This window comes from Peromyscus maniculatus, chromosome 3, assembly GCF_049852395.1.
Source record: "Peromyscus maniculatus bairdii isolate BWxNUB_F1_BW_parent chromosome 3, HU_Pman_BW_mat_3.1, whole genome shotgun sequence".
Classification (NCBI taxonomy): Eukaryota; Metazoa; Chordata; class Mammalia; order Rodentia; family Cricetidae; genus Peromyscus; species Peromyscus maniculatus.
The window spans coordinates 23,419,468-23,444,358 of record NC_134854.1 but is presented as its reverse complement, the minus strand read 5'-3'; the positions used below and the strand labels follow the sequence as shown (position 1 = coordinate 23,444,358).

Genomic DNA, 24,891 nt, shown 5'->3' with positions numbered 1-24,891 from the left:
GTCCTCACAGACAGTGCGCAAGATAGGTGAGCTACAGACACATCTGCACTACTACTGTTCAATATCCACGAACCGCTGCTCATGGACTTGAAATGTTTACAATGTTAACTTCACCCACTCATCTGTCTACCAGGGTTTGTCTACGTAAGACAAGCCTCGGATCCCCAGTTGTGAGGAGGACTGATGACATCATTCTCTGCTCCCAAAAGCTCAGCTGGGCAATGGAGGTGGACACACAACTACTACCTGAACATTCTCGATACCACGGAGAGGTTTACCGTCTAGGAGCTTAGGTTTAAACCCTGGCTCCTTTTTTTAATGGGTTGCAATCACCTTGACAAAATGAATTAACTTCTCTACACTTGGTTTCCTCATCTGCAAAATGGAAAGCTATTAAAGCTACCTTATAGGATAAGTCAGATTATATGTTGTCAGTGACATAGGGTATTGGCAGCCACCTGGTTCTGTGTATTTCAGCTACTAGAAATGTTACAAAGCACAATCTTCACAAAGTGTGCAGGGTATGGGATGGGCTACACTGTTTAGGGTCAAGGTTGCAAGGTGTGACCATCAAAGGCAATAGCTTGAATAGAAATTTGAAGATTATGAAACTGAATGGACCGGGTCACAAAGGCCCTCAGGTGATGTCTGGAGGAGAGGTGTTGAGAGTTTTATGCAGGGAATGCATGCTTGATTTACATGTTCTGCATTTTTATTCTAGGAACTATAGACAGAGCTGAAGATGGTCCTGGAGGCCGGGAGCTCAATCAAAAGGCCGGACTGACCCAGAAGAGCTGAGAAGATGACCTAAAGAAACTACGGGGGTGGTGAGCAGAGGGAAGAGAGGGGAGGCAGGAGGAGCAGCAGAATCAGGAAGGTCCGAAGGGGAAGAGTATCTAGGATGCATCCCATGCTTCTGGTCTGGGCAAAGAGATGTTGTTTGGAATGTCAGGCAGGCTTGCAGCTTAAGATGAAGGAAAGCTGGGCATGGGCTCAAGAGAACAGTCAGAGGAACATGTAAGCAGAGCTTCATTCCTGCAGGATCACCTCCTGGAGGCGGCTGCTAGCCCCGAGAGCACACATATACAGACTACGTGCCACAAGAGAGAATGAAACAGGCAATAGGGAGGAAAAGCAGGACACCACGATGCCACAGAAACCATGCTGGATATTTATAAGAAATAAAAAAGAACAGGCGGACATCAGAAGAGGTGCAGATGAAGGCTGCAAACATGGAATCGCAGGGTTAACAGCATCCAGGATGAAAATCCTCCTCCAGTATTACCTTGTCTTTCCTACCTGCCCTCTGCTGCCAAGACTGGTGGTGTTTTCCAGGCAGATTTGGATGCAGCAGAGACATGATACTGTCAAGATTTAAAGGGGATCAGTTTTGTGCTTCTAGATGGTGAGATTAGATGATCCCTGTGTCTGAGGATGCAGACACGGACATGAGCACATATAAACACAGGTTACTTTGTAAATATATGTGGTAGAAGTGAAAAACTGAGCTGGGCAGTGGTGACACATGCCTTTAATCCCAGCACTCAGGAGGCAGAGGCAGGCAGATCTCTGTGAGTTCGAGGCCAGCCTGGGCTACCAAGTGAGTTCCAGGAAAGACACAAAGCTACACAGAGAGACCCCTGTCTCGATAAAGTATTTGCACTGATAAATGAAATACAGAAACATGCCACTTCACATGTGTATTTGTATTTGTGCTGCAGGTTTGTGTGTATGTGTGTGTGTGTGTGTGTGTGTGTGTGTGTGTGTGTGTTCCTCAAGGATTCAATCCAGGACCTTACACGTTCTAAGTGTACATTATACATTATTGAGATACACTCCAGTTCTTGAACGTTTTTTTTTTTTTAAATATTGTGGATGTGTGCATGCTGGTGTGGGTACATGTGGTACCACTGCATGCATGTGGAGGTCAGAGGGCAATTTTTGGGAGTCCTTTCTCTCTCTCCTGGAGACCCTGGGCTCAAACTCAGGTAGTCAGGTACAGGCAGCAAACACTTGACCTGCTGGACCATCTCACTGCCTCCCTTGTATTATTCCACAAGGATGGGTCTCATAAATAGAAAAAAAGGAGGCTTTTAAAGCAGTGAAGTATTAGATGGTCTAGTATATTATCATGAAAGAACTTCAATCCTGACTAGGTACTGTTTTTTTTTTTTTGTTGTTGTTGTTGTTTGTTTTTTTGAGACAGGGTTTCTCTGTGCAGCTTTGAGCCTTTCCTGGAACTCACTCTGTAGACCAGGCTGGCCTCGAACTCACAGAGATCCACCTGCCTCTGCCTCCTGAGTGCTGGGATTAAAGGCATGCGCCACCACCGCCCGGCCCTGATTAGGTACTGGTAGAATCCTTTGCCTGTAATTCACATATATACTTACTGCTTCAAAGAATTTCACTTGGACTGGTTAGTGGCCCTGTATGTTTCAAACCTTGTTTCTTCTCTATCACTCCACAGACCGCTGTGCCAGACACCATGGGCCACGCTCAGAGAGAGAGATGATCTCTGACCCCAGGTGAGTCAGCACAGAGTAGTGGGAGGAAATTCCTGGAACCATTCCTATGAAGGGCCAGGGACCAGTTACACTTGCTTTAAGGGTTTTCTCAGTCTGGGCACTTTGGGTATTTACAGCCAGGCAGCTGTCTGTGCACTATATGTAATTCAGTAATGAAAGCACAGAGCAAATCCTCTTGATCCTATGGATTAAAAACGCAACGTCACCCCTTTGTGGTGAGAAGTACATCATTTAATGTATGTGTGTAGGAAGGAAGGGAATCCTCAAGAAATATTTTAACATCTTTTATCTGGTAAGACAAAGATTGGGGTATAACTAAATTTCCTTCATCACTTACACTTCTCTCTTCTGACCAACCCACTCTCAGCTGCTTTTCCTTGCTAACTGCTCCCTGTGTTTTCCAGCGTTTTCCTCGTTTCTGCTTCTATTATGGGCCACAACTTTTGATGAAAACCCTCTGAAGGATTACATTCATTCTTAAAAGCGAATGCTTACCATGTCTCCCACGGCAGACTGGACAAGGTCTATACTTTTGCCCTCAGCCATCGCCATTTCCTTCCTGTTTGCTCTGTCCCAGCCACAATCCAAGTTTCCTGCTTTTCTCTGACTGGCCAAACTTGCCTGGGGTCTTCTAAATTCCCTGTTCCTTTGGCCATGCTCCTCTTTCCTGAACCTTGTCTTTCTAAAGAGATCTTCCCTCCCTAACTTACTTTCCTGGGCTGTAAGACAGACTCGCTGGCCAGTTCCTATAGATCTTATCAAATCAATACAGGTACCTGATTACTAATTTATCATCTATCTCCCCCATGAGAATTAGGAGAGATGTTATCAATCATATTAACATCTTTGTTCTCAGTTCAATGTCTCAGTAGCAAATATCATACAAAAAAATTTCCAAAACTTGTGGGAAATGAGTATCAATCAAGAAGAGCCCAGAGGCATAAGTGTAAAAACTTACTGATGTTACAGCTAGCACACACAAATCTACCATTTTCTTCTTTCTACTCCAATATGAATCCCTTTTCTCTTTGCCCCTTTGCCTTCATAGACAACCACTATTCTTTTTTTTTTTTTTTTTTTTGGTTTTTTGATACAGGGTTTCTCTGTTGTAGCCTTGAGCCTTTCCTGGATCTCTCTCTGTAGACCAGGCTGGCCTCGAACTCACAAAGATCTGCCTGCCTCTGCCTCCTCAGTGCTGGGATTAAAGGCGTGCGCCACCACCGCCCGGCAGACAACCACTATTCTAAACCTTGTTTCACTTATTTGCTTTATTAACATTAGATCTGTCATATAAATATAAACAATGTTTATATCACTTCATAAATATTTCAGATGATTTGTAACAGTTTTTTCACTAAGGATTATTTCTGGGATTCATGTGTATTATTGCTTATTTTAGAGCTATTCACTTTGATTCTCGCTTTTGTTTAATTCAACTGTGTGATTTTTAACAAAGGTAAATTTTATCATTTGATAGGTGAACCTTTAAAGTGTTTGTGTTTTTTGCTGTTGCAAACAATGCTGCTGTTACTATTTCTAGTATGAATCCTAGTGCTCACTTGCAGTGATTTTTCTGAAGCATGTAACCAGATATAGAATGGCAGGGTTTTCATGGTACATATATGTTAAATTGCATGGTTAATGCCAAAATCTCAAGAGACAGAACAATTTTATATCCTCCATTAGCAGAGGATAAGTTTCAAGAAAATGTAAAGAGCTGGCTTTCCATAGTGTTTTTTGAATCTAATCTCATTCTCTGCTTTTAAATGGTGACTTTGTCCATTTACATTTATTGTGATTAGTAGCTTATTAGACATTATTTATCCAAGTATGTACCTATTACTCTTTCTTGTATTTCAGGTATTACTTTTGGAATAATTTTATTTTATTTTAAGTATTCCCATTAGTATAAAGTCTTGGCTGTAAATTCTCTTGGTTTTTTCATTACAGAACTTCATTACTTCACAAGTATATTCTGTACTTAAGAGTCCCACAAATAAACAGCTTAGTAACCAGTCCTCCTGCCAGCAGTGACATTTCCTCTCTAATACCCTTCAGACTAAGAGAAGAGTGTAAGGTGCTATGAACAGCACGTCACCAGCTATCTCACAGCTTTCTACTTCACACAGACACGTTTAGCAAACATGAGCCGCACTTCCAATCTCAAAGAACTTTGGGCAATATTTAAAAGAACTGTTGTGGAATATTACTTTAACTATGTGAAGATGTGTTGCGTTTGTTTATGTTGGGGAATAGTACTTTATGCAAAGATGTGCTGCACTGGTTTAAGTTGCAGAATATTTGTCAACTATGTAAAGATGTGTTACATGTGTTTAACAATGTAAAGATGTGTTACATGTGTTTAACAATGTAAAGATGTGTTACATGTGTTTAACAATGTAAAGATGTGTTACATGTGTTTAACAATGTAAAGATGTGTTGCATTTGTTTAACAATGTAAAGAAAGATGTGTTGCTGTTTTACCTTGCCTGCCTAAGGCACCCGACTGGTCTAATAAAAAGCTGTATTGCCAATAGCTAGGCAGGAGAGAGATAGGTGGGCCTGGCGGGCAGAGAGAGTAAGTAGAGAGAAAGAAGAGGAGGAGGGAGAAAGAGTGGAGATGCCTGAGGCCAGCCAGCCAGGTAGTGCCAGACAGACAGACATGGAGGACTCAGGAAAAGTAGGACATACAGAATGAAAGAAGGGAAAAAGCCATGAGGCAAAATGTAGATAAAGAGAAACGGGTTAAATTAAGTTAAAAGAGCTAGTGGGACAAGCATAAGATAAAGCTGAGCATTCATAACTAATAATAATCTCTGTGTCATGATTTGGGGGCTGGTGGTCTGAGAAAGCCTGCTACAAAGAAAAAAAGGGGGGGGAATCACACAAAATTTAACTAGAAAACTAAGGCTCAATTAAGGAGGTTAAGAAGTACTGTGGGATTCAGAGCAGGACATATCCAGGGAAAGCTGGACCCCAGTCAGGTTAGGTTGTAGAAGTTCCTGAATTTCACTTGTATACAGCACTGCTCATGTGGCCAAACCACACCTTCACCACGAATCTAAGAAAAGCCAGGAAGCATGGCTTTGTTTTCAAAGACAGTTTTGTGTTTTAATAGAAATACTGAACTGGTACTGGACAGATAAGAGCAACACCAAGAAAATGCTATCAAAGACTGAACGAGAGGACAGCGATTGTGGGAAATGCCACACACACAGTTGTAGAATAGAGCAAGAGGGAGTTGTTGGTTTAGGTACCGACTGCTTTGTAAGTGGGGGCATTCCTGAGCGACTCTGTGAAACCAAACAAGACAGCGCAGGTTACGGAAGGGCTGGGCCGAGGGCCTCAGGAATTTCTTTCCACTCGTTTCTTTGCAAGGTTAGCAGCTGGAAGAGTTCTTAGGTGGCACATCTTAGGTAGACGATGGGAAAAAGTCTGTGTTATTTGTGACATTAACTCTTAATCCATGGTACAGTGAGTCATTTATTCACCAGAGAAGACTCTAATCTATTTGGGAAATGAAACTTTCTGAATATTAACTACCACTTATCTCCAAGGGAACATGATAACTAGAACCCAAAATGATTGTACAGAGAAGATTAAAATGCTCATTTAGACTACAGAAACTTTTTTTTGCATGTATGTGTGCAGTGTGCATGCAGGTATGCATTTGTGTCTGCATTTAGGTGGGCTTGTATGTGTGTGTGTAGGCCTGCTTTTGATTTTGAGTGTCTTCCTAGATAGCTTTCCATTCTACTGAGGCAGGGCCTCTCACAGAACCCAGAGGCTGACAATGCTGGCTAGTCCAGCTTGCCCTGAGGACATTTGGCTGCCTCTAGGTGCCAGGACCATGAGGACATTTGGCTGCCTCTAGGTGCCAGGACTGCAGGCAGCCACTTTGTCTCCCTGGTCTTACGTGAGTCCAGGGGATTGAAACGCGGAAACTCCACAAGCTCTGGAAGCAGGGCTTTAGCCAGTGAGCCTACTTTAATAATTCACTAAGTTACTGCCCACTCACCTACCTTGTACCCTCCAGAGACCATCAAAATGACAGTCTTGAAGGGACTTGTTCTTACTTTTTAGGGTTTACCTTCTAGGTGGTCAAGTGCTGTTCTGCTGGAGCCCAAACTCAATGCCCCTGCCATGGCCTTTAGCTACCCGCCTACTAGGTCAGTAAGGAGTGAAGACGGACAGACAGTCTGACACTCCACACTGAGGGGCTGGTACCTCGGGACTGTCTTGACAGTGTGTTTACAACAACATGTTCCTCTATTCTTACTCTCTCATGGAAAATTCTGAAACTGTCTGGATTTGAGTATCCAATATATAAGAGAAGAGCTAAGGTATATAGACTCCATTCTAATCTCTACCCAGACTTTAATATTGCTGAAATAATACGGAAGGTGGGAGATTTTTTTCCACGTATGAATTCACTAATTTTAGGAATACTAGAAAGTCCTCCCTTTGAGAGACGTTAATAATTATCTTGAGATATCAATACCCTAATGCTAGCGTGCATGGTTGCCTAAGTAACAGGATGCTGCTAGTAAGAAAACTGGCTGGTTGGTCGTGTGCATTTCCGTCTGTCTTCACGCGCAGGTGCAAAGAGGGTTAGCACACCACAGAGCTCAGTCCCAGCACTGGAGGGAGGGTCTTTTCTTCTCCCATGTGAGCTTGCTCTCACGATGACCCTGTAAGGTGCACACTGGTGTTTTCTCCACCTCAGAGAGGATCAATCTAGGACACAGAGAGGCTGAAGAACTCACTTAAGGTTACTCAGCTTGTCGCAGGCAATAAGCTTCACATAAAAGCTGGTTCCTCACCGTACTGTCTTGGCAACGAAGTGAGATTTTTTCAGAAATGGCTACTCTGACCGTAGTTGAAAATGGTAGGAGAGAAAAGCGAGTATAATACAGTCCAGGAACACTTGGATCAATTAAGGCTTCAAAAACAATGTTGCCAAGGAGGAGGAGGAAAACAGGGGAAGAAATACTAAAGCAGGGTCAGTAGTCACTGTGTAAAGCAAAGAAAGGATGAACTCTTTAGGGAGGGTGTGAACTACTTTTTCCCAAGTACCTATGAGACAGAACACACATATATCCTTCCCTACAATGCATTATGAAGAACATCAGGTATACAGCATTTCAAATGCCAATGTCTTCTCAGTTCTTCCTAATTTAACATCTGGCCTAAGGTGGCAGTCACTAAATATAGAGGAGGTAGGGTGCAGCCATTAAATACAGAGGTGGGGTACAGCCACTAAATATACAGGAGGTGGGGTACAAACAGTCACTAAATATGTAGGAGGTGGGGTGCAAACGCAGTCACTAAATATACAGGGGGTGGGACACAAATGCTGAGTTCAATTTTTCAGCTCCTTAAAGATCGTGACACTAAACACACTTTTATCAGCATCCTGTACACGATGCCCATTTCCCTGCCTTGTACCGAAGCACAACTCAAAGCCGTGTGTACGCTGGCTAAGCACTCTGCCTGAGCCACATTCCCAAACTCTGACCGGGTGTTTAAACCTGTTCCTTAAGGGGCAGTGAAGGACGGAGGTAAAAGCAAAGGCAACTAGATCCAAGCAAAGATGACTCCTACAAAGAGCTGAAAAGTGACCAGCACCTTTCACTACCTAGTCAATCTTTCAGATTCTAGACTGTGAACATTAAAAAAAAAAATCTGTTATTATAAAAAAAAAAAAAAACTTGAATGGATGAGCCAAGCCAAGAAAGGGATAGGGGTAAACCAAGACCACACGGCATGTTCACAATGAACACATGCCACTCTCCTAATGGATCCAAACATCTGAGAAGCACGTCCTCACCACCAACTACTATTGGTGAGCGTGAACCATGGGATGTCCCGGTTCCTCCCGCGAGGAGCCTGTTGTCTAGTGAAGAGTAAATTACGGTCTTTTGTGGCTGCTTAGGTTAGACTCCCTCATTAGGGGTTAGTCATATAATGACCACATGTAAGGTATATAATTTGTCAACTTTAGCAAAAACTGGATTATGGGGATTAAAAAAAGAGAGAAACAGAAAGGTGTCTAATTAAACACAACATAATCATGTTACTTTAGGCCCAATAAATTAAAGCAACAGTTATTTAAGTCTTCAGGCAGAGGGAGGATATGTTTTGAAGAAAAAAAAATGCACTGAGCCTTTTTCCTTGAGGTGGCTCATTGGGAAAGGCACCTGCTGCTAAGCCCAAAGACCTGAGTTTGATTTCTGGGACCCATGTGGTGGAAGAGAAAAACCTCACTTCTGAAAGTTGTCCTCTGACCTCTGGAAGTCCTGCCCCAACACAAAATAAAATTTTAAAATATTAAGGCTATGTTTGCAAATGCAAAAATAATTGTTTGATAATCCCCTTAATACTAAACCAGTAGGACACTGTACAACTAGCGAGATGTTATGCCGATTCCTGACCATAAAACATGCTCCCTTTTCAACAGAAATGCGAATTGTGTCTGGAGGAATTACTGCCCACAGTCAGCAACTTCTAGTGAAAAAGGTCAAGGTCATACTCATGTACTTGGTTTCCACAACAGTATGATTTAAAGAGAGTTACGGCCAAGGATGCTTACTTGATGGAAAAGGACAGTTTTTTAAATTTCTTCCCTCCCTCGCCCCACTCTTTATTGTACTTTCGAGCTCTCTCCAGTTTCTCTGCTCCTTGAAACAGCCCACCCTTCAACACAAATATGTCTTAAAACAATTTTCATACTGGGTGTGGTGCACGCCTTTAACTTCAGCATTTAGAAGGCAGAGACAGGCAGATCTCTGGGAGTCTGGGAGCAAACTGGTCTGTCGACTGAGTTCCAGGCTGGCAAAGTTACAGTCAGAGCTGAGAACCTGTCTCAAAACAGAAACAAAAACAGAAAACAAAAACCAACCAAACAAAATCTAACGTTCATACAAGTCTCTTTGCCAGCAATTTCTTTTCAAAAACATTTACTCTTTTGAGAGCAAATTCTCAAATACACCATATAGATATACAATGAAATAGGATTAGATCTACTCCCATTTCACCAACTCCCTCCAGATCACTAGCAATTTCTTAATGGACACACACTCTCTCTATCAGCCCATTCATCACACCATACTAGAGTTTGGCTATAACAACAAAACCACGCAGTTTGATCATGTTCTTCTAGGCATGCTCTCCCTTCATGCCTGTAACACACTCCTTTCATTGCTTTGCCTTCCAATCTTCATTCTTGAAGTGGGGGGCTTAGAAATTAGCTCTCTCGTGAAGTCTTCCTACACTTTCCAAGACGAGACAATACCTGCTTCTAGACAGATGCACAAGGATTTATGTGGTTGAGTAAGATATGCAGAGGACATGTACATATACACACAAGTGTATGCTTCACATATGCAATTCATATTAATTTAAGGAATTAAGTCAATGATATCAATTGCATGACTTAATAAAATCACTTAATTTTAAGGAATAATTCATATAACAGAAAAAATTGCTACCTTGCTGTTTTTAAAAATCAACTTTCTTTTCTATATATCAGGCTGAATTCCCATGTGAAGATGTCATCTGTAAAACTCTCAGAAGACTTTTCAATCAACGTTTGCTGATTACTATGGTTACTGAAGAATCTAAGGAAATCAGCTCTGGCTGGTGCATGTGCTGAAGCTTTCAACATCTGTGAAACATTTACAGAATAAAGTACACGATGAGTTATAAAAATCACTGAATAATCCATGTACCTTGGAGAGGAAGCAATAACACTATTTCTACCCCCCCAAAGGCGCTGTGGCTTTGGGAGTCTCTGAGGTCAACGAAGGGCCTGTCACTGGTATGTACCCAACAGCCACCTGCATTTTTATTCAGGCAGCAATGAGTGTTACCTACAGTGTAACCAGGCTATGCAGGGCTATGTTGGTTCTGGATGATGAAACCCAAGTGAAAGGAAGTCTGAAGCGAGCTTCTGGAAGAAACCGTCTTCACTGAACAAAGGCAGCGAAATCCACTTGGCCCCCAACTGCTTTACATCTTGCTTAGAGCTTTGTAGTAATGGCGATGCGATAACTGATAACGGAAATACAGCAGCCATTGTGAGACGGAGGGATGACATAACCAATATGCTGAGTGATAAAGATGTCTTTGTTTTCCTCAGTATTTGATTACAATATCCAAGATGACATCACTGAGACAATCACACCAGTTGTAGAATTACCCATCTCCAGATTCTTACCTAGATTAAGAAATTAATGCCCTAGCCAGGTAGTGGAAGCACACACCTCTAGTCCCAGCACTCGCAGGCCAGCCTGGTCTACAGAGTGAGTTCCAGGACAGCCAAGGCTACACAGAGAAACCCTGTCTTGAAATACCAAACCAAACCAAAACTACCACCACCACCACCAACATAAAGCTCCCAAGCCCTAATACCCCCCCCCCCAAAAAAAAAACCCCAACAAAACAAAGAAATTAATGCCCACTACTCAGGAAACATTGCATTTGTTATTCTGTACTTGTAACCACTCATACACTGATGCAAACAGTATCTTTAAAAAATACCAGAGGACCTCTCAGGGCTGGAGATGGCTCAGCAGTTAGGAGCACTGACTGTTCTTCCTGAGGACCTGGTTGCAATTCCTGGCACTCCCATGGCGGCTCACAACTGTCTGTAACTCCAGTTCCAGGGGACACAATACCCTCACACAGACATATATACAAGCAAAACACCAATGCACATAAAATAAAAATAATGAATTATAAAATAAAAAACTTGTGGATCTCAGCTTTGGTGATGAGCAGTAGAGCCAAAGGGAGAAGGCATGAGGACTAGCCAGGCCGGAGGAGCTAGCTAGCCAGTCCTTAGTTATGATGTGCGTCTGCCGCCAAGTACCATCAGCTGGAGATCTGAGGGAGCAGGTGGGAATGGGGGCTGAGGCTCAGAGGGGATCCTGGGGCATGGCAGATGGCATGGATGACTCTGCAGAGATCTACCAGCCTGACTGATGTCAGAACATTCTGGATGCTTTGGGACTGGGCAGACACAGAAGCGCCCAGCAAAGGCGATGCCCGGAGGCACTCAGGAGAGATGGAGCGGGGAGGGCTCAGTGGCATTCTGTTAAGGAAAAAGAGGTGTGTGAAGTACAATCCTCCTGGAGAACACTGAGTCCTCAAACGGGCAGGTTTCCACTTCCTCCAATGCGGGCAATACCATTTTTTGTAAGACTTATCCAAAACAGTGAGGTGAAAGAACATGTCCAAGAGGGTTGTTGCAACCAAAGAAAGGAGACAACCCTCAACTGTTCATCCCAAGCAACTGTACATCAGCAGTCTGGACAGTCACACCATGAAGATAATACAAAGAACAAATAGGATGGATAGTAGATGTAGAAAAATGCCCAAGATAAACCAAATGAAAAAGCAAGTAAGAAACACAGAAGAAGCAAGCAAATGGCCTGCACGGATACCATGAGCTCTTACCTACAAACGGCCTGTATGTACAGCATGAGTTCTTTCCTATCCTCCAACTCCGGAGAGCTTTCTACCAACAGCAAAAGGTGTGAAACTTCATTCACTAAAATAACAGTGACCTATATGGACACTTAACTCTTAAAATAACTCCACCAATTAAAAAAGGATGCAAGTTAAGAACACCGGCTAAAGAAACAGAGTTTAAAGTAGGAGATGGCCCTGAGACACTAGCCGCCTGAGGACCTGTTTGATCTCTAGAACACACAAACTGTCCTGAGGCCACATCAGTGCCACGGCATGGGCACCCTCCCCACACCAGTGCCACGGCATGGGCACCCTCCCTCCCCACACCAGTGCCACGGCGTGGGCACCCTCCCTCCCCACACCAGTGCCACGGCGTGGGCACCCTCCCTCCCCACACCAGTGCCACGGCGTGGGCACCCTCCCTCCCCACACCAGTGCCACGGCGTGGGCACCCTCCCTCCCCACACCAGTGCCACGGCGTGGGCACCCTCCCTCCCCACACCAGTGCCACGGCGTGGGCACCCTCCCTCCCCACACCAGTGCCACGGCGTGGGCACCCTCCCCCCCCCACCAGTGCCACGGCGTGAGCACCCTCCCTCCCCACACCAGTGCCACGGCGTGGGCACCCTCCCTCCCCACACCAGTGCCACGGCGTGGGCACCCTCCCCCCCCCACCAGTGCCACGGCGTGGGCACCCTCCCTCCCCACACCAGTGCCACGGCGTGGGCACCCTCCCTCCCCACACAAGTGCCACGGCGTGGGCACCCTCCCTCCCCACACCAGTGCCACGGCGTGGGCACCCTCCCTCCCCACACCAGTGCCACGGCGTGGGCACCCTCCCTCCCCACACCAGTGCCACGGCGTGGGCACCCTCCCTCCCCACACAAGTGCCACGGCGTGGGCACCCTCCCTCCCCACACAAGTGCCACGGCGTGGGCACCCTCCCTCCTCACACCAGTGCCACGGCATGGGCACCCTCCCTCCCCACACCAGCGCCACGGCGTGGGCACCCTCCCTCCCCACACAGTAAATGTTTAGGAAGTAGAATCACTCATTCATAATGCTACAAACGGAACGTAGAAGAATACACTCACAAAAACACACTGGGTTTCGTAAATAATGTTATTTCTAAGCAATTGCCTCCCCGTACTAAGCGTCTAAAGGTAAAATTACTGGGAAATAAAGGCTATTTCCCGAATATTTAAAGCAACTAGTACTTTTCTAAAATGCATCTGGTGACTTGTCTTCCTGAAATGTCACAGGACTAATAATACCCAAGAACTACATCCAAATAATGGCATCTAGTACATTTGAAAACACAAGTACAGGGACTAGAGAGAGGGCCCAGCAGTTAAGAGCATTGCATGCTCTTCCAGAGAACCAGGGTTCAATCCCTAGCATCTACACGCTGCCTAACAACTGCCTATAACTCCATTTCCATGGGATCAGACACCTTCTTCAAAACACTCGCATACGTAATAAAAATAAATGACTCTAAAAAATAAAATAAACCCAGAAGTACATAAACCACAACGGAAAGGGGAGCAACAGAGAACAGCGAGGACCTTTCTGTGGGTGCAGTGACAAGACACAGCCAAGGAGCCCTTACAGGACAGCGACCCGCGCAGAGAAAAGGCAGTGACACCATGCAGCCAGCCATCCCCGCACAGTTCCCGAGGGCACCGCGGAAGAGGGTTTTCTTACTTTAAGTGGACGGCTTCTTCAGTCTTGTCAACGTCCTAGACACTGTACTGTGCCATATCCCGACTCTCTCCTTGTCAGGAAAGAGAACGTCAGTGGCCAGCACCCAGTCAGGAATGAGGACAATGCATCTGCATTTCCCCTGGACTTTACATGCCTCAGTTCACAACAGCCAATTCTGGCTCTTCCTATCAGCACGTCTTTCCACACGTAGCTATGAGGAAGTCGAGTGGCCAGACACTGAGTATAGCTACTTAGGTAATAGAGTCATAGAGGCCTAAGAACATGTATCCCAACTTACTAAGTTACATTTCTATTTATGGGTGCTTTGCCTGCATGTATGTCATTGCCTGCGGAGGCCAGAAGAGGGCATTAGACACCCTGGAACCAGAGTTACAGAGAGATGTGGGTGCTGGGAAGGGAACCGCGATCCTCTAGAAAAGCAGCCAGTGCTCTTGAAACTGCAGAGCCCCTTGTCCAGCCCCTAAATTTTAGCTATTTTGAATAACTATGCCATAAGCCCACTGGTAAAAGACATATCCTAAAGTTACACGGTTTGGGTGGGGATATATGTGCAGGGTGGAATACTTGTCAATGGTAGAAGGTCTGGGGTTCAATCTCTAGTTCTGGGTGGGGGGGGTGCAGTTTTAAAAGTTTATGTTTAGAGCTCAAGGTAAGATGTTTGTTTCTATTCTAACTCCATTCAAATGTCTCTCAACTTAATACTGACTAATTTTTCATTTAGTCATAGAAATGGTCATGATTAGTAGTTCCATGAGATCTAAGTGTGGTCCGTGACCATCCTACCAGCCATGCATCTGAGTACAATGAAGAAAATCTTGATTCCTCTGTAATAGAGTTTAAATATAAATACTGTATTTTAGCAACAAGAATAACAAAACAAGTTGGATTCCTGGTGCTGAAATTCCAAGATGCTTCAGGAAAGAGGCACAGTAGGGGTGCCTCCAGGGAAGCGAGGGTTTGGGGGCTGGTCTTCGCACACCTCAGGCTCCCCCCTCCTCTACAGGCAAGCCTCTCATTTCACCACAGCTTCTCTACTCCCTGAGCAACCACCACGGGCTCCACGGGCTTGTGCAGGACGCTGGCTGCTGAAATGTATTTCACAATGATAACGAAACGGGTGACAAAAAGCCAAACAGACGGGAATAATACGAGAGCTGTTATGATAGGAAAATCAAGTCACACGGAGTGGTCCTGGGGAGCTACAGGGAAACCCAAAGTCACACGGAGTGGTCCTGGGGAGCTACAGGGAAATCAAGTCACATGGAGTGGTCCTGGGGAGCTACAGGGAAACCCAAAGTCACATGGAGTGGTCCTAGGGAGCTACAGGGAAATCAAGTCACACGGAGTGGTCCTGGGGAGCTACAGGAAAATCAAGTCACGCGGAGTGGTCCTGGGGAGCTACAGGGAAACCCAAAGTCACATGGAGTGGTCCTAGGGAGCTACAGGGAAATCAAGTCACATGGAGTGGTCCTGGGGAGCTTCAGGGAAACCCAAAGTCACATGGAGTGGTCCTAGGGAGCTACAGGGAAATCAAGTCACATGGAGTGGTCCTGGGGAGTCAGGCAGACTTCAGAGAGGAGATGCAGTCTGAGTGAGTGGGGAAGAATGTCCAGTGGCTTGGGGACACAAATGTCACAATGTTGAGATGGACAGATGACAGGGCATGTGGATGGGTTTGGGGAGAACCCCAGGGGCACACACTTCACCGTCTACCCAGGACGGCCGTTTTCCCACGGTGGTCCATGCTGCATGACTGCTCCCACGGTCCCCTTCTGTAACCCAGCCCTGTCTTTCCAGGAACAAGAAACCACGCTCTTCTGTCCCGCTGAGGGCCCGATCTCCCATCCCCTCTGCAGAAGTGGGTGTCTGACAGTCAGGTCCAGAACAAGTGGAGAGCACTGGTTTAGGAGTCCACTCCACGTTCTTGATAGTTACTTTTTCTTTTCTTTTCAAAGGTTCCAGTTGTATTCCCCCCCCCCCCCCCACCCCCGGATCTGCTTTCTCTAAACTAGTAAAAGCTAGTTTTCTGGAACTAGATTACAGGCAGACTTTGGCCCATTTAACAAGGTCAGACTGTTTATTCTTGACAGGATTCTTTCCCACTGTAAAAAGGTACTTTTAAATGCCACATTCCAAACCCAGTGCCAGTAAGCCACTGAAGCATATTTTCCCACAAGAACGGATAACATGCGCGGTCCCCTACCTCACTGAAATCACCCAGCCTTCACAAGGTGTAGACAGAATTTAATGCCACCATGAACTCTAACAACTGAAGTATATCCACCAAGTACTCACAAAACACGTCTACTCATTTCGGAGCATGGGTAACCTTTACGATGCAATTAATCAAAACAGAAGCGGGAAAGAAGAAAAGGAAGGGGTTTTAGAAATTAAAAAAAAAAAATCAAATGGCAGAAGAAGCTAAATCTGGAATTTTATATTAGTATTCAGACCTAGAAGTTGTAGAGCTTCTTATTCCTTATTTTGGGGTTTTTATGGTTGAGCTGTTAAATTTACAGCCCCATTTTTAGACTCTGCCAAGCCTTCAGAATAAACACATGAGCAGCAGTCAAGTAAATTCCCCTACGTTTCCCCCTTCCTTCATTTGGATGTTTCCCCAAGATACAGAGGTGGATTATTCTTCCACGGCCAGCTGTCAAGTTTAACCTTCATATTTATGAGGGATTTAAAAACCATCAGCATCCTTGCAGATGCTGGGCCCAGCAGTATCACTCACCCTGCACTTCAATCCCTAAAGCAGAGGAGAGCTCAAATCAGGGGTAATAAGAGGGTGGGCTCAGCCACCAACCAGCATCACTGAGGTACAGACTAGAGACCACGGCACTCAAGTCAAACTCAGGCGGGACGTCCAGCGGTACAGTCTAATCACGCAGAAAACTGACCTTAGTTAGACAGAAACATCTCTCTAATATTCTCACGTGCCCACATGGACCAAGTCAAATATCTGATGATAAAGGAGGCGTTGTCAACCTTTTCTTGAGATGGTTCCTCCGAAGAGGCCGAGAACTCTTAATCTTTACATAAAGGTTCGGCACACAGAAAACAAAGGCACACAGGTTAGAAAGGACAAAAATCTGACAACCCAGACAGACATTCAAAATATAAACATTACTCTGCTGGGGCTCAGGAGGCTTGAGTTTTCACTGGAGATGACACAGTGGACGGAATGATCAGATGAAACCCGTGTCTAGGTGCTCACGGTGGAGGTAAAGGCACAGGCTGTCCGGTGCCAGGAGGTGGAAATGTATGCCCCAATGGATCTGTGAAGACAGGGAGCTGGGCTGCAAGTTCAAAGAGCTAGGAAGCATTTAGTGGTGTTGGGTAATTAGTGACATACCTTGATGTACAGCTGGGGATGAGAAGAGAGAAAAGCAGTTTGGGGACAGTGTAAACAAACATCCCAACAAGCACAGGGCTGGGAGTGGGTTCCTTAGGTCCTGGAGAGTCACGAGGCCCCATTCATTTATTCACCCCATGTAAAATTTGAATTGAATGAATAACAACAGATAAACCAATGTTACAAAATTTCAGTAACATCCTGACTTCTACTATGAGATTATTAAGGTCCAGACAAAATGGAGATAGGGATACCTCCCCCTGCTTTACAAGGTGGTTGGGACAGCTGGAAACAAGAAGTTCACACATCCGAAGAGTTAAAGAGGGCACAAAAACCCTCATTCTAGAAACATTGTTTTACATTCCATCCCAAGGACCGTGCCTCATAGTCTGGGTATGGAAAAATACCTTTGAGGGAGGCAAGCTTAGGAGATGAAGTTGTCTTATTACAAAGGGTTTCAGATCATTTCTTGACACCGCATAGAAAGTACATCCTCAAAAAACATTGAAGGTAGAAGACAGGAATATTCTCATCTTCTGGAGCCCTGGGAAACCACTGTTCACAAGGCTCCATGAAAGCATTTGATCTCATCAACTTTAACACGTGCTGTATTCACACTGAAGTCTGAGTTCAGGCTTCCGACATTTGAATGACATCATATGGAATGTTCATGACAAAAGTCATTATGATAAGAAGTCAGGAGACAACTAGACTCTATGTACACCATACCTGGATGGGACATGCTAGCTGAACATGTACAAGACATGTGAAAAACATCCAGTCTTTTCTCTGAGTAAAACATCCCCCAGGCGGGAGCAGTACAGTTCAGCTGTTTTTGTCCAGAACTAATTCACAACAGTCACCACTTATGAAGGAGCTAGCCTTAGGTGAGCCAAATGAATGCCTATCTTTTATGGACAAGGAGAACAGTCATTTGATTCACCTCACAAGCAGGGCTGGTGTAATTAGATACCCACACATATGCACACCCACCTACAGCGGTTTCCTCTACAGCGCAGAATTCATTCTCTTTCCACATGGGAGAAGCTCAGACAGCGCTCATCGATGTTTGCTGTTACCGTCAGGCAGGGCTGACCAATCACACAGCAACTCAGACGTGTTTTATTGCCGTCAAGAATGAGCAACAGAGGATCTGGATGGGTCTGCATGTTTGTTTTGGCCCTGGCGTTTTCCACGTACGCAGCCCTGGGAATCCTGTGTCCCGTTCCCAGCTCTGCCTCGCCCCCATTGTGTTCCGCTTCCCTCGCTGGTGAAAGTGAAAACGAAACCAGCACAAACACTCCATTGTTAGGTAGGAAATATGTACTGGCAACTGGAAGTTTTTAACAAAAGAGACCTGTTTGTGTCATGGCAAGATGTTGAGGCAGGAGGGAGTTACAGGAGCCTTTCCTGCTTCAGAGGTGTGTCCTGAACTTTCTCTGGGGTGCCGAGGCAATGTGCTTTGGGGTTTTTTCCACGATGCTCATGTAATGCTCTTGGTTTGATCCATTTAGTATGCACTGGCAGCCTCTGGAGGCTTCTGTGGGAGCAACTCAGCTCCTGAAGCCGAGACACAAGCCCTGCCAGGTCTCCGGAGTAAACACGATATGCACCGAGAAGAAACAAACGTCGAGTTTTCCTGTGCAAAAGATGACATGGTTCTCCAAACTCTGGTCCTACTTCACTCTGTCACGTGAGCTTGCTAGCTGGGTGTCACACAATGAGCAGATGACTTGATATACACACATCCAACGGACCGACATCCACACGGGTTCTGCAAAGAGGATGCTGGGGACCCTTGTGAACATCCCACATTCTGGCACAGGTGAATGATGTGGGCTTCTCTGACTCCAGCCTGGGTAAACCCATGAGTTATGTGGTCCCACAGAACTCTAACCTATTCCTCCACTGCATTTTCCTCAGTTTCTTGTTCTTTTTTTTGGTCTTTCGAGACAGGGTTTCTCTGTTTAACAGTCCTAGCTGTTCTGGAACTTGCTCTGTAGACCAGGCTGGTCTCAAACTCACAGAGATCTGCCTGCCTCTGCCTCTGGAGTGCTGGAATTAAAGATGTGGGCCACAACCGCCTGGCCTTTTCTCGGTTTCTAAAGCTATATTCCCTCATGATCTGTCTCCCAATTTTAAAAAAGTAATTATACACATCTTTTGTATATTGGTGTGAAGGTGTCAGATCCCCTGGAACTGGAGTTACAGATGGTTGTGAGCTGCCATGTGGGTGCTGGGAATTGAACCCAGGTCCTCTGGAAGAGCAGCCAGTGCTTTTAACCACTAAGCCATCTTTTCCAGCCCCTGCCATTGTCTCCTAATTTTGCTTGTAAGCTCTGAGAGCAAAGACCTTTGTCCACTTTAGTTCAGCATCATCTCTCAGGTTCATGGATAGAACCTGGCACATATGAGTGACTGGTAACTGATTGCTGACTCACAGTCACAACCCCATTTCCTTCATTTTCCTAAGCATATGAAATTCTCTGAAACTGAATAGTTTCTTCAGTGTTTACCAAGTGCTAATCACACACACACACACACACACACACACACACACACACACACACACACACACACGGCACTGGTCTGAGGAAGTGTAAGCAGTTCAAATGGTGTCAGACTTGCAGTATTAAATGAATGATATTAAGTAATGCAATATTTAGAATCTTATTACTGCCATTAAAAATCCCCAAGTGATTTTTTTCTTGTACTTTTTATGTCTCTCTAACAGCCTTACTAGGTTTATTATCATCTTTGGTGATTTCTACATGGGGAAACTGTGTTGAGGCCATGAACATCTTTAATACTGGAGATAAGGCTGGAGAGAGAAAAAGAGCTTTGGAGGCAGGTTACATGTGGAAACATTGAAAAGTTTCTACAAAGCCCTCAAGAACACAAGCTATTGTTTATAACCCCCCAAAAATTCACACATGACTAGATGTATCAACATAGACAGGGGAAGAAAATAATAAAAACTGTCTAATAATTCTATTCTTTTATTCAGAAGATGCTAGTTACCTTTGAAGAATACAAAACCTCCTCTAAAGCTTGCTAGTATCAAAACACAATGAGTTAAAAATAATGTCCTTAAATAAGCAGGAGAACAATAGCTACATGTTCCTGTATCACCCCCAGTTTCTGCTCAGGACAGAAGTTCGATTCACCAGGTGATTAATCCAGCAAAGAGGATGACTGTCACTTTAAGATCTCATCCATCTGTGGGCCTGAGTTCAAACCATCTTTCAGGCCTAACATGAGGCCAGACAATGGCAAGAAGTTTTCCTTGTTTTGCACAGGAATTCTTGCCAATGACTTAGTCAACACCATGGCACAAGATGAGCATTTGAAGGTCTACGTTTTACTAAGTCCTTCAGTGTGAGGACCAGAAGGTAGCAATGTGTAATACTGAAACCATTAAAGCTATAAGCAATTCTTTCCCTATTTTTCTTATGACTCAAAATGCATGCTTCTACATATCGGCATTTATTAACTTATTCATTAAGAAGTATTTCCTGAATCCCCACACAAACATCCAGGTTGAACAAGAGTGAGTATCTCTCTTTAAATGCTCCACCACCTTATAAATAAAAGCCCCAAATAACTACCAACAGGACAGAAAATATAAGAGCTATTTCTCTGGGGGCTTGAACGAAGGCTCAGAGGTTAGTAGTGATTGCTGAGCAATCATGAAGACTGGAATTTGGACCCCCCAGTACCCACATAACAAGCCAGGCATCCCACAAATAACCAGCTCTGAGGGATCCGACTCCCTCTTCTGGCTGCTGAGTGCACACAGGTGCATGCACCCTGAAAGCACAAAAGGGCCTGCGAATCAAGCCTTGAAAATAAGAAATATATTCTCATTTTTCAGAGCAGTTAAGACTGTGGTCTCAGGTCAGTTAACTTGCAAATCTTTTGCCATTCTGCAGAGTAAGTGGCTTTCCATTTCCCTATGAGACAGAACGTACTGTAAAATGGGTATTTCTAGGCATTGCAGTGCAGCCCATTAAAAGAATACTAAAAATAGGTTATCAGTTCAGTTTGAGAGACAGTGATTCTGGTTTTATATGTGTGTGTCATATGTCATTTTATTATGTGGATGTTTCCTGCAAGCAGAAAAAAATACCAACAGTGGGAACTTTTTAAAATGCAGTACCCTAACGAAAACACACCTGTTAATATTGCCATGAGATTCCAAGTATCATTCTTTGGAATGAGGTCTTTCTCAGTTACTAACATATTTTTATTATGTCACTATAGTAAATGTAGAATAGACAGCACAAACTAGATATCAAATAATCACAAATCTATATTTGCTATTGCCCTTTTCTGGGGATAAGAAAGAATTAGTATGTATTTTCCTGTTTAAACATACCAACTTTCAGCAAGAATGGGATGTCACTGATGTTACTCACAAGCTGGGTTACCATTCTTCAACTTTAACAACAACAAAAAAATCCAAACAAAACCCAACTGGGTTTCCTGTTTTTATTTATAGTTATTAGGGCCAATTTAGGGGGATTAACATGAAGTGTCCCTGCTGGCTCAGCTCATCCTTCCCCCAATTAATGTGCCCGAGGACTAGTTCCTTCATCTGCTCCCCAAGGACTCTCTTAATCACAAAGCCTATTCAAGCTTCTCCCCAGGGCCCCCCAAAAACAAGGAGAGTAACTTCCTAAGGAAGTGCAAAGCCTACCTCACCCTTCCCACTGGGGAGGCTCACAGCTGCAGCCCTTTCTGGTGCGGTTATATAAGGGCTTGCTTCACTCCACCCAAGGCCTAGGCCTGGCTTTGAAATATCTGCTTGGGCCAGGTCTTCTCTAAGGCGCTGGCAAACAGAGGGCAAAGAGGGGACAAGTGGGATTTCTCCTTCCAGAGCACACTGTATTTCAAAGAAGGTTCCAGAGAGATCCTGGTGCCTTGGGGAAGTACCTAGTGCTGGGAATGGAAGAGGTTTTATAGATTTTTGAGTTTGTGCTTGGCATAGAGTGAAAAAGAGAAGGAAGCGGAAACCTCTCTGTAAGGTGGATGCTCTTCCTGACCAAGCTCATTTTCTCCAAGGTTTCCACTCCTGGGCTTCAGCTTTGCATGAGACACAGCAGGAACCTGGGGAGGCTGCTGTGGTTTGCTCCTCTGTGTGGACCTCAGCCTTCTGGGAGCATCATCGCAGAAGCACTGCCTCATCATCCCCTCACAACAATGGCCAGCGATGCCGCCTCACACTTCCCAAGGACAGCACCAACCAGGCCAGGTTCTGGCTTCAGAACCTCTCTGAGGCTGAAGATGGACTTTCTCCTAAGTTTTAATATAATATGTCTGAGGACAGTATTCCTGCAGCTTTATTCTCTGTATCCGTCTCCTGCCCCATTAGCAACACAGTGGAGGAACACTGCTTCCTCCTATCTGCTCATGAATTTACTTCATACAGAGTAGGGCTTTCAATGAAAAGGATTATTAATATTAACTACTGGATGCTCTTCTTAGAAGCCTTCACCTGGCTGCTGCTTGCTCATCATTCAGAGGTCAATCAAGGTCACTGTCAAGTTAATTGCTCTCTTTGCGGATGGCATCACAGCTTCAGAGGACTGCTTGACCCCACCTGGGTAGGCAATGTGGCCGTTTCTCAAGCCACACTGCTGCACACCGGTGACATTTCTCCTGCCTTCTCTATCCTGCCTCTGTGTCGTGCAGTCTTCCATGGCTATCTATGCAACTATAAAAACACACGTTATAGGAAAAAGCACTTAGACATTTGTAACTGACTCCTTTCCAGTGGCTGAGAGGTCAACAGGCTATTTCTGCAACAAAGCTAGCCATGTTCATCTGCAGTAAGCAGAACACTTTCCCCTAGCCCACCAATAACACAAAGTGCAGAAAGACATTCCGTTCACAGACCAAGAAACAACATTAGGGGCAGGAAGGGGGCGGTGGGTCATTCAAGACAGAAAAACTAAGTTTAACGAATGGACTCACCACTGAGGTAAGGGCCATTTGAAAACTGTAGATGCGGGCGAGGCCAAAGTCAGCCAGTTTAATTTGTCCACTGCTGGTCACCAGAATGTTCTGTGGTTTTAGATCACGATGCACTACTCGGTGAGAATGAAGAAAGTCCAGACCTCGGAGAAGCTGAAACATCATATCCTAAAGGAAATAACAAACATACAAAAGTCAGGAGATGCCCAGAGCAGTTCAAGTGCTGGAATAGACACTGAATCCCCAGCAGACCTGTGAAACGAAAGCTCGTCTCCCCACCTCTTCATGCTCCCATCTTCCAGAACACCGTGAAATACTAACTGCCAACTTGTATTTTCTTAGCGAAAGGACCGCTTAAAATACTTTTCTATGGGACAGGAAACCTTCTGGAAGGCGCTGGTGGCTAATGCTGGGGAGGGGAAACAGGAGGTGGATCAAGGGGAATGCATTTTACTTCATACACGTTTATTTATTATTTCAACCGTCAATACATGGCAAATAAAATACTTTAGTGTTATATGTAAAATAAATGGTTATTTTTACAGTGCTTATTCCTAAACTGTCACTCTGCGTCAAGCACATTGCTAAATGTTTTCTGTTTAGCAACCTATTTAGTTAAATCACAACGCTGAGGTGAATTACTGTTTTCATAGGTCAAGAAACTGACACATTGAAGGAAGTTAGGTAATTGGCTCAAGGTCACAACACCAAAGTCTTTATTTAGAGTAGTCTTAAAAACAAAACGAAACACAATTCAGATGACTTATCATGGCCCTTGATTAGTTAAATGAAGAAAGAAATACAAATGACAAGGCATGCTATTTAATCTCTCTGACTCTCGGTGTCTTTACCGGGGCTATTTCTCCAGCCATGATGATGCAGACAGGCCAACATTTCTCCTGTCTTCTCTACCCCAACCTTGAGTTGCTGGCTTCCCAAAATGGATGGTATCCTCTGAGCTGTGAACCAAAACCAACCTCTTCTACCCTAAGTAGCTTCTACTTAGATATCCCATCACAGCAACGTAACAACTATTAATATAGAAAATTGGTATGAGAAGGGAGATTGTTGCTGCAATAAACCTGGTCATGCAGTTGGAAGTAATTTGTAGGAAGAATGTGGAAGCTGTAGGCTAGAGGAAGTCCTAGAATGCTGTAAGCAGAACTTACTAGAACATTCCAGTGAAAGTGTATAAGGCTGGAATGCCAACAGGAATGTGGACACTAGATTGTAATCAAGAGCTTTCAGATGGAACAATAATTCTACCAGGAACTGAACTACAGATCATTGACAAAATAAACAAATATGACTGAGTTCTGCTGTACCATGAATATTGGAGTGAGGCTAAATTCAAACCTAATAGGACTATCTGGCAGAAAATACTTTAAGACAGCAGAGCACCCAGGCTATGGTGTGGTCACTGTTCATTGCATCTAGTTAGGTTTAGAGCATGAATTCAAAACCAAAAATGGAAGAAAATGGTGAAAAAAAATCTGTACAATTAGAGAGCAGAGAGTCTTTAGACCTGTGGCCAGGGCTAAGGGTGCGAGTGAGGAGAAAGCAATTATACTGGCTAAAGAAATTAATTAGTGCCAAGAAAGGGAGCCGACAGACTTTCCATGAAGACAGTAAGAAAGGCGCTTTGCCTGAGAGTTCCCATTCAGAGAAGACACCAGAGGAGAAAACTGTAAGCTCCTCTGGAAATCTTTCCTTTGAAAAGAGAACCCTTGATGTAAAAACAATAAGCCTGGATAAAGAATGTTACCACACAGAGCCCCTACACTTCAAAAGGGATGCATGGGGAAACGTTTCCTCTGGTTTGAGGTGCAGGTG

General features: G+C 44.5%; 1 protein-coding gene and 2 long non-coding RNA genes across 6 annotated transcripts in view; 2 read left to right on the top strand and 1 right to left on the bottom strand.

Annotated features, from left to right (window-relative positions):
- The window catches only part of Cdk6 (cyclin dependent kinase 6), a 206,320-nt gene that overhangs the window by 85,372 nt on the left and 96,057 nt on the right, over positions 1-24,891 (bottom strand). For both annotated transcript variants that reach the window (XM_076566237.1, XM_006991209.4), the window contains exon 4: positions 23,059-23,226. In XM_076566237.1, coding sequence (XP_076422352.1) covers positions 23,059-23,226 — 168 coding nt within the window. The remainder of the gene's footprint in view (positions 1-23,058; positions 23,227-24,891) is intronic.
- LOC143272278 (uncharacterized) lies at positions 644-10,235 on the top strand. 2 transcript variants are annotated; one of them, XR_013049703.1, is made up of 3 exons: positions 644-827; positions 2,468-2,525; positions 10,057-10,235. It is a non-coding gene; the product is annotated as an uncharacterized LOC143272278 (long non-coding RNA). The 2 variants fall into 2 exon arrangements; XR_013049704.1 differs by lacking the exon at positions 10,057-10,235 and adding an exon at positions 4,476-4,873.
- LOC121827852 (uncharacterized) lies at positions 17,786-20,813 on the top strand. Of its 2 annotated transcripts, none has more exons than XR_006070134.2 (3): positions 17,786-18,503; positions 18,597-18,907; positions 20,221-20,813. It is a non-coding gene; the product is annotated as an uncharacterized LOC121827852 (long non-coding RNA). The 2 variants fall into 2 exon arrangements; XR_013049702.1 differs by lacking the exon at positions 20,221-20,813 and adding an exon at positions 19,817-20,084.